This window comes from Gymnogyps californianus, chromosome 6, assembly GCF_018139145.2.
Source record: "Gymnogyps californianus isolate 813 chromosome 6, ASM1813914v2, whole genome shotgun sequence".
NCBI lineage: Eukaryota > Metazoa > Chordata > Aves > Accipitriformes > Cathartidae > Gymnogyps > Gymnogyps californianus.
The window spans coordinates 19,686,887-19,703,340 of NC_059476.1; the positions used below are offsets into that span (position 1 = coordinate 19,686,887).

Below are 16,454 nucleotides of genomic sequence, written 5' to 3' on the forward strand. Positions count from 1 at the left end.
GCTGTGCGCAGCGGCGGGGCGGGCCGCAGCCGGGCCCGGCACCCGGCACCGCCCCCCGGCGGCCCGCGGCAGCCTGGGGCTTGTAGTCCCCTCCAGCCCCGGGCAGGCAGGGCCCCGCGGCCCGCAGGAGGGGTGTCAGCTTGGCGGTGTTCGCCAGCTGCATTTACAGAACGGCAGCAGCGGACGAAGAGGGTGTTCCACGTCGTCGCGGGTGCTCTTCGGTCGGAGGTGCTCCACCAAGGGGCTGCGATGAGCCAGGGGAAAGCCTGTGTGGTGAATTCCTCAGCTCTCAGGCGGGACTCTGAAGAGGAGCAGACCTGGCTCTGAAGGAGATGAAATCCGGCTCTTCGCCACTGTACACAGCCGAAGCAGAGCAGGCCGAGGCACACCGCTCCCCTCAGAGCCCTGTCTTCTACCCACCAGGTGGAGCAGTAACCTTGCTCGACTGAAGTATTACCAGTTAAACTAGTCGAGCTCCATCTGAACACGGTCAATAAAAAAAAAAATGAGCCCTTTCTAGTTATTGAAAGGTCTTCTCTTTCCTACGTTAGCTAAAAAAATGTGAAATAAAGCCCCAAGCTGCCATGTCAAGAGATATCCCCTAACATGCAAAAGGACTGAGGAATTGTAATAGACCAGTAACCAAATACACACTCACTGTGTAGCACTGTTACAAAAAGCACAAATATCGTTCTAGCATTGATAAATAGCACAGAATATGTAAAATACAGGTGGTAATTACCACTAGTTTTTTTTTTTTTGTCTGGAGACTTAGGGCAGCTGCTGAAGACAGCAGGTTTGCAATTCCTGTCCACCTTCAGGTGGCACTCCAGGGCCTCGGCCGGGCCGGGAGTCCTCGGCTTTGTTTCTTCAAACTGGGCTAAATGTTCACGAAGGGAAGTCTGTGGGTATCTGGAGCTCTCAATTCTTAATGAAGCAAAACTGCTTCTAACCAAGGCCAAGGCGTCAATGCTGCCAGCTCCTGGTACGTCCCTGCTTACGGGGTCTGTCCTCGGTGCAGCTTGTGCTAGCTGTGCCTGGGGACTTGTGGCTCATTTCTGCCAAAGAGATCACATGGTTTACAACAGATGACCGAGAAACACTAGTGCCTTCTTGGCACGTTTCTGGCCTTGCTGTCTGATGAGTTACAAAGACCTGGGATGGTGGTAGCAGAGAAGCTACTTGTGGGCTGCAGAGACTGAACTAGGAGCTCAGGAGCTCAGGGCGGCTTTGAGGGTTGGTAGGCAACAGCCTGCCACATCTCTGGGACAGGGAAAACACACATTGCTCTGAAAGGGAAAAAAAAAACCCAGCTGGTAAACCATCTTTGTTCCTGCCACATCTATGGCAGCATTTTGTTCTTGACAATATTGGGTCAAGATATTTCAGTAAAGGAGCTCTGTTTTGGCCTATCTGTGTCTGTAAGGTGCTTGCCTATTATATTAGATCAGCCAGTACTGCTTCTCTGTCAGTCATTCGAACAAGTAGCATAGCCTGAATGGTATTGTTAAGGCTTGTCTTTGATGTGTGTGAAAATGGAAGAGCTCGAGGTATTATTCCAGGTCTTCTTTGACTGAGTGTATGATGGAACTTGATTTAATTTGTCTTAATGAATGTAAGAAGCAATCCATAAACATGTATCAATTATTTTTGAATGTCCCTACTGCAGCAGTGTTCAGAGACAACAAACAGGATTAAGCAGCTTTTGTGTCTGGCAATATACAAGCAACACAAACCTTTCCTGGAAGCACTTAAAATGGAGAACATTTAAACAGATTTTTGTGTAGAAGATCTGCAGGACCTTATTTGCTGTAATGGTGTAAGTGTCTGAGTATGAAGCACTTTCAGCATCAGGTACCTTGAATCATGTACTCAGACCAGCGTACAACCTTATTTCCTACATTAATTACTCAGATCTTACTACTTTTGTTTAGGCCAGCCCCAGTGATCTACTTAAAACATCTTTGTGGTCCTCACTGTTAAGCCACAAGCTTCTAACGTGCTTTGTTTCATCAGTGTCCTGAAGTCCTCCTGGTGGAGCCAGATCTCCTTCCTCCAGGTGTTTTCTTTCTCAATACACTTAGATCTCAAGGCAGTCCTTTCAGTAAATTTTTATGCAGACACCCTAACAATTCATCTAATATGTTTTCAATGGGCAGCCCATGGTAGCAACTGTTAGATTTTTTTGCTTTATTTCTGCATTTAGTACTTTTAGGGAGCTACAATATTGTTCGGTACTCTCCCTCTCAGCAACTCAGTAACATGAATGTCACAGTCGCTTTTATCATAACCTCCTAACCTCAATAACCTCCTTTGTAAAGGTGCAGACTGAATTTTCAGGGATGGGAGCCCTGTTTTTCCGAGCAATTCAGAATTTTTAGCATAAATTTCACCTTAATTGTTTTCTTTTCAGATGACAGCTTGCTATTGTTAGTATTTGCTGGTTCAAAAAGGGAAGACATCATTTCACATTTAAGTTGCACAGATGCGAGTATTTATTTTGACAATGATAAGAAATGCCAAAGATGAGAACGGTTACCTCTCTGTTTTACTGCCACAGAGTGGTGATGATTTATTTTCACAAAGACAAGAAAAGGCAGAAAAGAAAACTGCAGCTGCAACATCTTTGCTAGAAGTTGGACAAGAGTGTTAATTGCTAAACAGTACATGCTGGGAATAAAAATCGAGGTTTCAGCAATATTTGTCCATGGAATTCTAACCAGTCTCTGATAAAATATTCTAAACATATTTCCCCAAGGCAGAAGAAACATATACCTATACTTCATTTATTGTTCCCAACAGCAAGTCCTCACCAGTCTTTCATTGGTTTTCAAGAAAAGAAGATGAAAACAAAAGGAAAGAAAAAGAAAAATTACAACAGACAAATGAAAACAACAGTTTATGAAGATAGACTGGCTCAGGCAAAGAAGGACAAAAAAGGGGATGATAAGAAAGGAAAGAGAGCAAGAAAAATTTCTTGTCTGTTTATTTATTACATTGCATACTCATGTTGTGTTACCTTCCTGCCATGCATGCAAAATTGAATTGTTTAGGAAGGGGAATATAGCAGCACCTTCAAGCTTTTATGCTAAGATGAGCACAGCTGTTGTTTTCTAGAGGTGGCTGTGTCGGGGAAAGAGTTACCATGCCGGGCTGTCAACGCTTTCTCCACCACTGGTGAAGTTCTTGTGCTGCGCTCCTTGACCCGTTTCAGCCAGGGTGCTCCAAGTTAGGAAAGACTGGCTGTGCCAACAGACTCTGCAAGCGTTAAGTCCTCCGGAGAGGGACGAAGGATCCAGGGTTTAGTGCAAGTTCTTTCAACGCAAACACTTTGATAGATACACTCTGGCTGCACTAAATCAACATCTGCTGGGGAAATTGTATTTCCTTAGCTAGCTCTGATGATGTCTATCTTACCTTACCTCACTAACAGGGGGGCAAAGAATTGATACCAATACCCACTGTTATATTATACACTTAGTATGAATCACAAATGCAGAAGATGTTATGTGATTAACACTATTTCTGGAGGAGGGGAAAAAAAATCAAACAAAGAAGTTAATTATTTTTGGAGAGGAAAAAAAAATCAAAGAAAAAGGTTTCCTTGCCTTTTTTTTTTTAATCTGGAAAATTTCTATATAATAAAAATGAAATATCAATGAGATTTGCAAATAAAGTACATTATCGGATGTGAACAAAATAATTTAACTTCAATAAGTGCATGAAGAATGAGGGACGAGGGCCTTAGCACAGAGTCGGAAGTATACAGAAATATGAAGAAGCTTTTATACATAGAGAGCCTAAATTACTCAAAGGACAGGATGTTACTAAGTTCAGCCAGAAAACTGATTTGATGATATTTATTGAAGCCTAATGGCAGGTGAAAAAGTAATATCTTGGGGGGCAGGGGGAGAACAAATGTCAACTTGTTATTCTTGAGACCCAATCAGCCATTTGTTTCATTTCTGTATGCTGCCTGCAACAGCATGTTAGAATTTGTAAATAGGGTCACTGAAGACAAAAGCGGGATGTACACTTGGAAGGATCAACTCCTACCTTCATGTATCATTATTTTAAATACATAGAAAAGATGTAGTCTCGTGGAGTGATGGGTGCTCTCTGCTTTCCCAGTCACTGGGGATGTGAAAGCCTCTAAAGCCCTCAAGGAAAGCACCTCACCAGATTCAGCCAAGCCCTGGAAACTGGAATGTTATTCTAGGCGTGTCCTAGTGAAAAGCTTTCAAGGAAAATATTTGAGAGAGGTATCAGCTGCTTCATCTTGCCAAGGTTTCAGGTTTTCTCTGCAATAGTACGTAAACCCCTTTCTATAATGGTACGTAAATTGACTTAAACTGGTTCGTCTCTTCAAAGATAAGATTATGAGAGTAAATACAGAGAATGGTAACATATGACCTTTGAGAAGGAAAGAAATCAAATTATTAACTTCTAATGAACTGTATGGGAATGTAAGGTACAGAACGAAAGATGAGGCTAAAATCCTCCTTTCAGGCTGAAATGGGTAAGAGTAACACGCAAATGATCCTGCGTGTCATCCACTGAGCACACTGAGAGAGTCACGTTCCAGAAGTGCATTGAAAAGCTGTCAAGAAGAATGACTGATTTAATGAACTGTGTCAACACATTTGCAGGAAGCACCAGATTATAATTTGCTCTGCCTTAGTGACATTTTAAGCAACTGAAAAATTGCTTTTACAGTGAGTATTAAACTGTACAATGTTATCAGCTCTTATGATATGAATCTATTTTGAACAAAATTTACCCAGTTCCTATCTCCTTAGCTGTACTTCAGACACTATTTTTAAAAAATGTATTCACACAACGCGGAAATACTCTCCTTTCTCCACATTTTGCCTTAATGCTTTAACTTATTTTGATGTACGGTTGTCATTTCTAAAGGTCTTTTTCTTCCCAATATTTGCTTAGCTGGGGAGGAGGGACAAAGGACCTGCTTTATGACCCTGGAAGGGTAAGTCACCTGAAGCTCAAGGCTCATGAACACATTCTAGGGGGTTAAACAGGGAGAGCTTTTATTGTGAGTGGACACAGCGAGACAACTAGCAAAGTGTAGGAAAATACGTGACTGAATAGGAAAACACTTTCATCTTGATAATGGTCAAAGAGCTGCCCAACTAGATCTCATCCTTACCATGTGAAACTTGCTTATTTTATTATCTCAGTCAAATCAAGATGTGGGGGTGGAAGGGAAAGCAAGCAGCTGAACTCCCAAACCCTGCTCACTGCCTGCTGCGTTTCTGACCACAGGAGAGACTGCCTGTGCTCAGATTGTGTCAGGCACATCTGACCCCCAGCCCTCAGTCCTGTGCATGCTCACGGGGGAGCTGGGCCAATGCAGAGTCACGTAAGATGGAAAGCCTGCTTTCAAGAACAGATGATGCTGACAGAATGGAAGATTTCATTGAAAACAAGGAATTCTGTGAGCCAAATATGGAAGCCTCAATTGCTATGGATTTATGTTTCAGTAGTGCCTGTGAGTGTCAGGTGAGTTTTTTTCCAATAGCTGGGTACTTGTTAGGTCTTTCTTCAAAGCAGATTTTTATGTCTGTATGATGTGAGCTCATACTGCAGCCTCTCTTACTGCTGGGCCGCACACACAGTTCTTCCCTCTGTCTGGTGCGTACATACGTAAGTAAAACTTGCTATAGTGTTGCTACCTGCAAGACCTCCCCTCGTTCGGATGTCACTGACATTGGTCAACGGTTACTGATGCATGTGGGGTCAGCGGTCCTCCTTTCATTTCCTCTCTTTCTCTAGTTCATCTGGCTTCTGTCTCTTGTTGGAAATATAAGGGGACACTCAGGAGTTTCCTGTTTTTAATCCTTGCTGTCTAGCATGTTACTATACCAAGAGGTGTAATCTTCTGCTGGCATCCCATGGGTAACTGACAATTCGAACAGTTAGTTTTCACCCCGCTTGGAGGCAAGAATATGACTTAAAGAACAGAGAAAGCTAGTGAGTCCCAGAAATGGGCTAGTATCCAGGAGTTCAAGGAATCTGCAGGAAAAGCAGGTAATTCAAAGCAATGTGATTCTGTTACTGTTTTTAACTTGACTGAAAGGATCACACATGGAACAGTCAATTAATTGAAAGTAATGCTATATTAATATTAATAAAAGAGAAAATATAGGTTATGGGATTCACATTAATTTGGTAGGAAGGGGAATCTGTAAGCTTGAAGATACAAAGAAATACCTCAGAGATTACCACGTTGTTGGGGGTAGATCTTACAAGAGCGGCCGCTGTTAACTCTCCAAGCAGCAGCCAGGGTTCTGCCGGACCCGAATCTTTCGGCACGCTCATTTCGATCGCGGAGAGAGGGGCACTCCTGAACCAGCCGATCCAGACGCAGGGCTGCATCGGAGCGAGCACGCCGAGAGGCTGTCACCCGTCTCCGACCGGAGCAGCTCCGCCTGCGGTCGCTTCTGCTCCAGGCGCGTCCACCCGCCCGCAGCTTCTCGGCTGCGACCTATATGTATATATATGTATGTATATACACAGGGGGGTTCCCGAAGCGCCCCCCGCCTGGGGCGGCCGCAGCGCAGACGGGCTGTGGCGAAGGGGCGCTCCCCGCACCTGCCGCTCAGCGGGGGAGGAGGGAGCGGGGGGGGGGGGGGGGGGCGGAGCGGCTCCCACCCCGTCCCCCGCCGCCGTCGGAGGAAAGCAGCCGCGGGTGGGAGCGGGCGGTGGGCGCGGGTGGGCGGGGAGCGGCCGCCACCCCCGCCCGCCCGCCCGCCTCCCTCCCTCTCCCCGCGGGCCGGGGGCGATGGCGCCGTGCCCCCCCTCCCCGGCCGCCCAGGGAGCGCCGTGGGCGAGCCCGGCTGCTCCGGGGGAAGTTGAAGGCTGGGCCCCCCGGCGGGCCGCTCCGCCGGCTGCGAGGGGGCGGGCGGCGCCGGGAGCCCGAGGAGGAGCCCGAGCATCCCGGGCGGCGGGGAGAGCCGGCGAGCGGGCGGCGGGGCTTCATGGGCAGCTCACGCCAAGATGGTCCTCGCCCTCAACGGCAGTCACCTCTACGGTAACCTCCGGCCCTTGGTCCTGGAGGAGCCGCGGGCGCTGAGCGGCGGCAGGATGATCGCCGGCTCCTGGCCCCCGCGCAGCCTGGCGAAGCTCGGCCCGTCGCCCCCCCGTCGGCGCTGCCCACGGCGAGCCCCCTCCCCGCCAACGACTCCCAGTGCGGGGAGCAGATCCTCAGCTACGGCAACGTGGAGAAAGTTGTCATCGGGGCCGTCCTCTCCCTCATCACCCTGCTGACCATCGCCGGCAACTGCCTGGTGGTCATCTCCGTCTGCTTCGTGAAGAAGCTGCGGCAGCCCTCCAACTATCTCATCGTCTCGCTGGCCCTGGCCGACCTCTCGGTGGCCCTGGCCGTCATGCCCTTCGTCAGCGTGACCGACCTCATCGGCGGCGAGTGGATCTTCGGGCGCCTTTTCTGCAACGTCTTCATCGCCATGGATGTCATGTGCTGCACGGCCTCCATCATGACTCTCTGCCTGATAAGTATCGACAGGTGAGACACCCGGCCACCCGCCGCCCGCCCTGCCCGCGCCCCGGGCGGGACCGGCAGCGCGCCGCTGCCCGCCGCCCCGGGGACGGCGGATGGCCGCCGGCGCTGGGGACCTGCCGTGAGCGGTTCCACCAGGGGTCTCTTTTGCCTCCTCCGGGTCCCTTGGAAATGAGCTGTAGGCATGCTAAAAGCAGGGAGGGAGGCGAGAGCAAGCCTTGCAGCCTCTCCTGTTCGAAGGAGCCCGCCGGAGCAGTGCGTGCTGCCTCCCGCCATCCCAGCCCAGGTGCCCAGTTATCCCTCTGGGTAGCTTCCCTGCTATCATTAGAGAGTCAAAGTGTCAGAGCAAAACTGGAGCTAAACTGTATACGTTTACTGTGGCTCTGTACAAACAGTGGGGCATTTGCAGCCGCTTTAAAATTTGCAACCTATGTCTTTAAACTGCTTTATACCACAGCTAGGTTTGGGCTCATTCTTCCGAAGCTGGTGCCAGTGTAACCTCACTGAGTTCAGTGGAGTTTTACCAGATCAGAGAAGGCACAGGAGTTACAGCTTATTAGGGTTTTATCATTATTCTAGGACAATCCCAGAATAGCTCTATTTCAACTAACAGAACCATTTTTGACAATGTTTTATTTGAAGGAAAAATTGCTTTCGAATATTTGCTTTGTAAAAAATTTCTTCTGCCCTCTTAAAAATCAATCTACACTCATTGACATTTAGCTTCTTCCAAAAGATACAGGCACTGGAGCAATAAGGAGGTGTATATAGACTGCAGAAGAGGATTTTAGGCATTAATTTCTGATGTTAAGGCCACACCCAAGATCTCACATTTGCCCATGTCTAAGCTCTCCTCTGCAGAGGAAGGCTAAAAGATTCCTTTATTCCATGCAGGTACCATTCTAAAGTGAATTGCAGCCTGTAACTTCCCTCTTCCACAGCCTAAATCCCATGCCAAGAATTTTAGCATTTAGAGGGAGACTGTTTTCATTACAACTCAACACAATTAGCAGAAATTGAAGAACTTCCTAACTAGACTGTAGAAATAGTTTATCAAGTCCGATATCCAACAGTAGCCTTGACTGTCTACTTCAGAAAGTTTTTGGAAAGAACTCTGCATTAGGTTTCTGCGAAGAAACAGTCTCTCAAAAGAGTTTCCCACAGTAACTGGAGGATGTTTCATGCCAAAGAGTATCACGGTTTATATTAGTTTCAAAACTTTAATTTTTGTATAAGCATCCCCTGCTCCAATGCTCTTTATTTTGTGACTTCTATAATGGCTAGCAGTTACCTGAATGCTGCAAAGCATCTTGTAGCAATGAAATCCACATACAGATTTTGAGTATCAAAGGGTGGGGTTTTTTTGTTGTTGTTGGCTTGAAATTTGCTGTCTTTTAACTTAATTCCAGTATTGTAAGAAAATATGAATAGGCTTATCTACCTTCCCAATGTTATTCTCTGTTTTTCTATCCTACCTATGTTTAAGATAGGTGATTTCATTTTTCCACTCTCTCCACATAAAGTATTTCCATTCTTTGATTGTTCTTGATGTCTCTGTCTAGGCTCTCCACCTCCATTTCTAATAACCATTTGAAGACAGGTTAACATAATTAAGCTTTCTTACCCAAGTAAGGATGTGTGACTGATTCACACTGTAGCACTGGAGTAATTTAGTTTTACTCTTTTTCATTTCTTAGCTTAACATTTGAGGTCACTGCTGTGTGCTGAACAGGGGCTTTGACTGAACTGGTCACAGGGATGATTGCGTCTCTTGCTGTCTTCTTTCCATTCTCCCACCACTCCTCTCTCCTCCCAAAATACCAACAAGAGATATAGCTATGTATTTAGAACAGAATATAACCTATTATGAATGACTGATTTTCACTAACAAGTGCTGGTTAAACCAGAATTATTTTCCTCTTGTCTTTGCATTCCTACTTCTATCACTGAATGTTTATTGAACACGATCTCTTCATAATTAATTTTACTGTTGTCTACTCCCTACTTGAAATCAAAATTCTGTCAATCATGATGCTTTAACCTCTGTCACCCAAATCCATTATATAGTTAAGATAGGTGATACCATAAATAAAAGGAGACAAGCCAGCAATTCATTAGCAAAATGCCTCTACCACTTGGCAATAAAGAATTAAAAAATCTCCATGATTTGCAAGCCTATTTAAAAATAAATAATCTTACACTGTTGTAAAACTGCTCAGTCAGGCCAAAGATTAGCTTGGGATGTTAACTAATCTTTGAATAGTGAATATGTACAAAACACGCAAACCAGGGAGAAATGATGAAAATTAAATGTGAATGATGAAATGTTGCCAGTGTAGCATTGATTTTAATGGTGCTATCTTACCGGCAGTTGTTCTTACACTTATGTAGTTAGGAAAGCCTTGAACGGTCTGTGAGGGAGATTTACCTCTGAAAAAATGAGTACCTCCAGATAAAGTATTGTATCTGGTACAGGAGCTTGCAAATCACAATGTATATAGTGCATTAGAGGGTCAGACCATTTTCACAAGGACCGTTTTTCGATGGGTTTGATGGAAACACTTACATGTTTTATATTATCTAGGAGGAGAAGATCTCCGATGATACAGCCCTTATTATCTCAGTGCAAAGAACATAAATACAAGATGAACCAGGAAATCCAGAAGCAGGGAAGGAGTGGATGAAATTCACCATCCTTCAACTTGGCCACTATTCTCGGTGCCATTTAGATACACTTAAACCCTGTAGCACAATTAAGTGTCCTGGGGTCACACGGGACACATATGTTTAGGGAGAAAGGCTAAGATAGGGCATAAAGGAACATTTTTTAAGAATAATTGTGAATTGCACTGCCACCTGGCTCTTTAGGACAGTTTAGGAAGCCTTTGTTGTGAGTAAAGTCTCTCCTGAAAGGAAAGATGAGGCTGTCGCCGGCACTGCAGAGACAGCAAATAAGTTGGATATTTTAAAAATTTCATTGTTAAACCTCTAGGTTCTTCCTGAAGCAGATACGAGAATCAGTTGAAGGTAAATAGCTGAAAGAATGTTACTATTGAATTAATCTTTAAAAAAAAAAAAAAAAAAGAGTTTGTTACAAACCATTAGGCAAGGTTTGTAAGGAGAGGTACTATCTTTTATTAGACAAACAAATATAACTGGTAAAAAAGAGGCTTTGAGGCCCTTCCAAACAGGATAAAATGAGTAAATTGAAGAGGCTTTTTGATTTGTTTCCCTTGCACAAGTATGTGCTACTCAGCTCATGCCACTGAGAGCCCTGGAATGCCAGCAGCTGGCAGGCCTGTTGCACACAGAGATATTTTGCTGTGCAGCCCTTAGTGGCGGATGCATTTTTCAGTTGAATTTATCAGTTGGAAAGCTCTGAAAGATGCAGATTAGCATGGAGTCTACAAATGTGCTGGTTTCATTCTGTTGGAAAAAAACCCATCTTTTTTTCCTAGTCAGACACATCAAGCACTACTCGTCCTTTTTAAGTTGCTTCTACTCTAAGTTGTATAAATGTTACGACTGCAAAGTAGATGTTAGTATGCTATTATGGGGATCTCTCACTTTGTACAGGGTGCACAAGAAAGAAGCTGGTCTGAAAAGGTAATTTTATTATCCACAAAGAACTAACCTGGTGGAGATGATGAGATAATGTCTGTAACGATACCAAGATTTGGACTATTATGCTTTTCTTCAGATCATACCTTTCCTTTTGTTTCACAACATGAAAACCTCCACAGATCTTTATCCGGGTGACCTGAGACGAGCAAGTTATTTTTGAGGTATCTCTATCTTACATAAGCCCTTGCTTTGGAAGAAGGCTATCTGCTTACAGGCAGGTCTGTCAGAACTAAAACAGATGTGACGGAGAGACAAGAGTATTTCTCCCTTTTCAAATTTCATGAGGATTAAATAGGCAAGACAGCTTGATACCTGGACAATCAATATCACCTTCGCTATACTTACCATCCATGATATGAGGGGTAGCTCTGGAGAAAGGTAGGAGTTACAGAGACTTTGGCAGGATAATTGTGCCTCAGTGAATAGTAGCCTCCTTTAAGCATTTCTTATTAGTGTTTGGCGTTTTTTTTCTCTTAAGGCTCCACTTTTCTGGTTCTGAATTAAATAAATTATACCACATTTAGATTCCTTTACATTTAAGAGTGAGCGAACATTGGGAGTGAATTATGAGGGATGGATGCAAACCACATCTTAGTGGGTAAATGAACATATAAAGGCAACCAATTGAATTTAAACTGGTGGTGTTTGCATGCTGATTCATCATGTTCTTCTGACCCAAGATAGCTACAGAAATCCTGTTTTGGAGAGTATCCACTGGATAACTGCATAAGTAGCAATTTTTAATTCAATTTAAAAATAGCTCTTTGGCTTAGAAAGTGATGAAGTAACATAGCTACTCAGATACAGTTGACAAATTATAACACTTCCCCACACCCACACAAGTAATGAAACACTTTTTGGGGAACTTTTCCAGTCTGTATCTTAGCCAACAATTCATGAGTATTCCAGACTTCCATTAAATTGATGAGGATTTAGAATTCGTATGCAAATGATACCAAAGTGGGCCTTTTTGTTGATCCTGAGATTTTTATACGCAAGGATCAGTTCTCTCTCCCTCCCTGTTTGGTATCTTTTGCCATGCTCCAAGTATGAGTACTTATGCTTCACCTTAGAATAGGTCAGTCCCTAGAAGCTCACCCATTTCCAGTGTCCTTGGTGCATGCCTGGGAACTGAGGAGGCCTCAAAGTGCCTCACAGGAAGAACTTGGGACTAAATTTAAATAACGACTTAAGCACTTTCAATAGAATCCAGGTGTCTAAATTCAGCCTACATCCAAAACTGATAATGTGACCTGAAAACCCTGTCAGCGATTTCCTAAGCCTAATGGCACCTAAGAGTCCACGTGGCTTCCCATTCGGTATGAAACTCTTCTTCTGCCTTCAGGCCATGGGTGGAAAAGGCTGTGGTCTGTTCTGCCAGCCCTGCTCACTTCCTTTGGAAAATACATGTACAATATATATGTAGAGATAGATAAGAAAAAATCCTGTATGTAATATGTTTTGGATCTAGAATAAATATAGGCACCCACCAGGAGTGCCCCCCATGAGATTTTGTTCAGTATATATATTTACACAGAAATAACTGAGGAATCAGGAAAAACATAAAAGGAACTATAGGGAAAGTGTGTGATGGAGTTACTGCAATTAAGGTCTATCTTGCAGAAGAAAGTTCTGGGATCAATATGGCAGCTAACTCCTAACCACCACCACCATCACAAGAGCCATTCTTTCCATTGCTCAGCCCAATAAACAACTGTACTCTTTCTGAGTCTGTAAATAACTTGTCTAGCTTATGAAAGATACAGACAGCATTGATACACTAAAGTGGAAAAAAAAAGATTTTTTTATTCCTTTCCATGTAGTTTTTCTAATTTAGTCCACTTAAAGAACGTTCCTTAAGTTGTAGTTTCTTTTTGCAGATAATTTCTTGCCAAACACTTCTGCAATCTCTGTTTTATTTACATTGAAAAGAGGTACCACATAAATTTTTGCTCCGAAATCCTGAGATAAAGAAGTTGAATTGGAAGTTGGATGCATTAAGTAGGATAAGGCAGTGCAATGTGTATCTCTCACTGAGAGCCAGCTCCAAAAGAATAAATGAAGCTGGGGTGTTTTGCTGTGCTAACATGATCACATTTCTTCAGGTACCTTTCTGTGGCATCCTCAGGTATCTTTTCCCATGTCATGTAGGCAGCCTGCAAGAGATGCAGTTACTTACACTGTAACCTGGTCTCGGCTGTAGGAATTGTTTTGTCTTTGGAGAGACATTATGCTTCGTGACTAGACTGCCAGATGCACTATAAGTAAGATGGGAGGTAGCAAATAAAAGATATTTTATCAAACAGATGGACTATTTTGTGAAGACTTAAGAACTCAGGAGTAAAGGGGATTCTTCTACCACTAAAACGAGTGGAAGTTTTGTTCTTCTGCAGTGGGAACAGGCGTAAGATCTGAAGTTTGGTAGGTGCGTCTTGTGGCTGCACAGTAGAGGCTGACAAAGTTTGGCCAGCTAGAAGACGTTATAGAAAAAATCTGTAGATTGATTATTCTATCGCTGTTATATACTGGATGCGTTTAGTGTTACCGAAAGGGAGTAATGAAGTGTGGAAATGCAAGATAATCTAGAGGTGGCAGTGACAAGGTGACTGCAATTGGTAATGTTCCAAGGTATGCATGAATGGGGAGTTGTAGTTCAGTCAGTACCAGGAGATTTGCAATCACACCACATTTACATGAATGCCTTTTCTTGAAATTGGATGTTGCATTTTTCCCCCACATTTGAAACTATCTTCTGTTTGCTCCTACCAGGGTTTAACACTGGATAAATTTTCAGAAGTGATTTTGGGGTCTCTAATTCTTGTGGGTTCATCCAGACATTTCAAAGGAGCCTGATAGTCAGAGGTAAGGGAACATTAATGCACATTTTTGCCAAGTAGGACATTCTGGAGACATTTAAAAAATGATTTTTTTCCTGTCAAGGTCACAAAAATAGTTTCCATAAGTGAGGTTGTATTTGCTTCAAGATTCACAGTAAAAATACAATTCTAGAAACACTCCCCTTAATTTTTGAAGGGAGCTTTCAGAAATATCTCCTAATATAAATCACAAAAATGCAAATACATATTATACTGGCATGATGGTGTAGTGTAACCTGTGTACACTGGTATCAAACGATATTTTCCTAGAGTGTTCTTGAACTGAATGAGTATCATAGAATGAAACATCAAAGCATTTGTAGTCATTATACCATGTTTGAAGCAAGATTACTATATCACTGGTAGAATGCTCTCGCAATCTTCTAGAGGAACAGAAATTAATCAAGGAATGTTCTTTGACTTCCCTGGAATAACTTTCTCTGAAACTCATTTATAAAAATCCCTGTAAATTATGTAAGGAGAATATCTTATTTCTTTAAAAGAAATCCAGTATTATTTTTAATATTGTTGTTGAGTTTGAACCATTTTATTGGAAACATTTGTGGCAACTTTTGAAACAGAACATCCCATTTCATCTGCAGTTGATATTGTACATACGGCGCTGTCTTTCATCTACAAACACCTCTTTTCTTTCTCTCTCAGTATATCACACAAAGAGCTGGTCCTTCCTCTGTGGACTAGGAAATCTGAAGAAAGAGCTGACCATTGTAGGTCTTGCATGAACATAAAAGAGCTTGAGAAACAGTTGAGTCTGCCAAGGTGCAGCTGTCATACACAAAAGACTGGGGAGCAAAATTACAAGTTCTGATATCTGCGTGTACAAAGCACAAGCACCATAAAGCAGTGCTCACTGCTGTTTTGTCCTAATGGTCACTACTATTTGAAAGGTGAGGATAATTTCTTTCAGCTGGAAAGCTTACAAGTTTTAGTTTTTCATGTACTGGATAACGAACTATTTCTAAAGGATTGATTCATAGTATATATATTCCTATGTATACTGAAGATAGAAAAAACAGATGAAATTTTTTGAGCAAACTCTAATGAAAAAGGTTAAGTTTTCATTTCCAAAAGACTCCGGTAATTAAATGTCATAGGGAAAATTTGTTTCTATTCTGTTTGAACTAACATAACAAAATTAAAGAGTGCAGCAGCTTTGATTTTCTTCTTGTACCTTGCTGTTTACTCAGGAGGCTTTATATAGAACATATAGATTATCTGATACATATGGGTGGTTCCATACATATTAGCATGTATGCAAATCAGGTAGTGATTCACCTCTAACAGTAAACAAGTTTTTTGGGTAATGTACAGACAAGAATGAAATTTCTAATAGTGCCAGCTGCTCTAATAACACGCAGAACTGAGATGTGCAGGGAAATCAAATCAGTACTGAGTAGGTTCTTTCTGTCTTCATCCTGGCCTCTACTATCAAATTGTGAGCTAGCACAAGAGACCTCTGAGGGGGGTTAGCATCATCGTGGACAGCTATTTCACTGCAAAATGGTCATGATTGTTTAAAAAAAAAACCAACTCAAAACACAAAATCAAGGAGGGACATTACAAAAATAACTTTTTTTAAAGTAAGGAGAAACCAGGGTGAAGTCTATTCTTAGAGGTACATTGTGTCTTGATGAAAAAACTGGCAGCAAAGTTTTTTCCTGAGCTATATCAAGGAAATGGGTGGCTTTTTGGACTGTCAAAATCTTGAAACCAGGTTTTTTAGCTTGTGGAAGTGTAAGTTAAAAATATAACAACAAGGAAATTTGGTTATCCATTTTTGTTTACCGTTTTTTATGTTCCTTTAAGGAGATTGTGGGAAGTGGAGGTAGAACCATATGAAAGGTAACACTTTTCTCACGTTGGGAGCTGTATGTCTTGCAGGGTGTAGCAGGTTGAGGAGCAAGCAGCAGCTTGCCACGTATTAACAGTGATGGAAAAACTGCTCAGGGACCAAGGGAGACTGGGCAGAGTTTGCTGTATCTCAGACATTCACTGAGTTGGGTAAAATCAGAACTGGAAGCAAAGGCTTGCCTGCAAGGGTGCCATTTTTGTGGGAGAATTGTGTACAAACCTTTTTACTTCTAACTCACCATGTGATGAGTTTTCTGTGCTTAAACAGATCAAATTTCTAGTTTTCACTTAAATAAACTTTGACTTTTTTGAGTTGAAAACTCTCCAGTCTTTTGGGGAGAGCTTATTATTAGAGATCTAGGCAGACACATCATGAGGTCTCCTCCCAATAACCTGGCAAGCAGCTCTGCCACCTTCACTCCCACTGAAGAATACTGATCGGTAACCTTGCTGGCATTGGAATCATCATTTCTCATCAGCTATACAAGCACCTGCAATCAGAAATATGGCCTATTGCTGCTGCAAGTTAAACTGAGCCACAGATA

At 43.0% G+C, this 16,454-nt stretch overlaps 1 protein-coding gene across 1 annotated transcript in view; it reads left to right on the forward strand.

Annotated features, from left to right (window-relative positions):
• The first annotated feature begins 7,017 nt into the window (after positions 1-7,017).
• Positions 7,018-16,454, forward strand: part of HTR7 (5-hydroxytryptamine receptor 7) — a 28,312-nt gene continuing 18,875 nt past the window's right edge. The window contains 2 exon segments of the mRNA XM_050899322.1: positions 7,018-7,150; positions 7,153-7,543. Coding sequence (XP_050755279.1) covers positions 7,018-7,150; positions 7,153-7,543 — 524 coding nt within the window.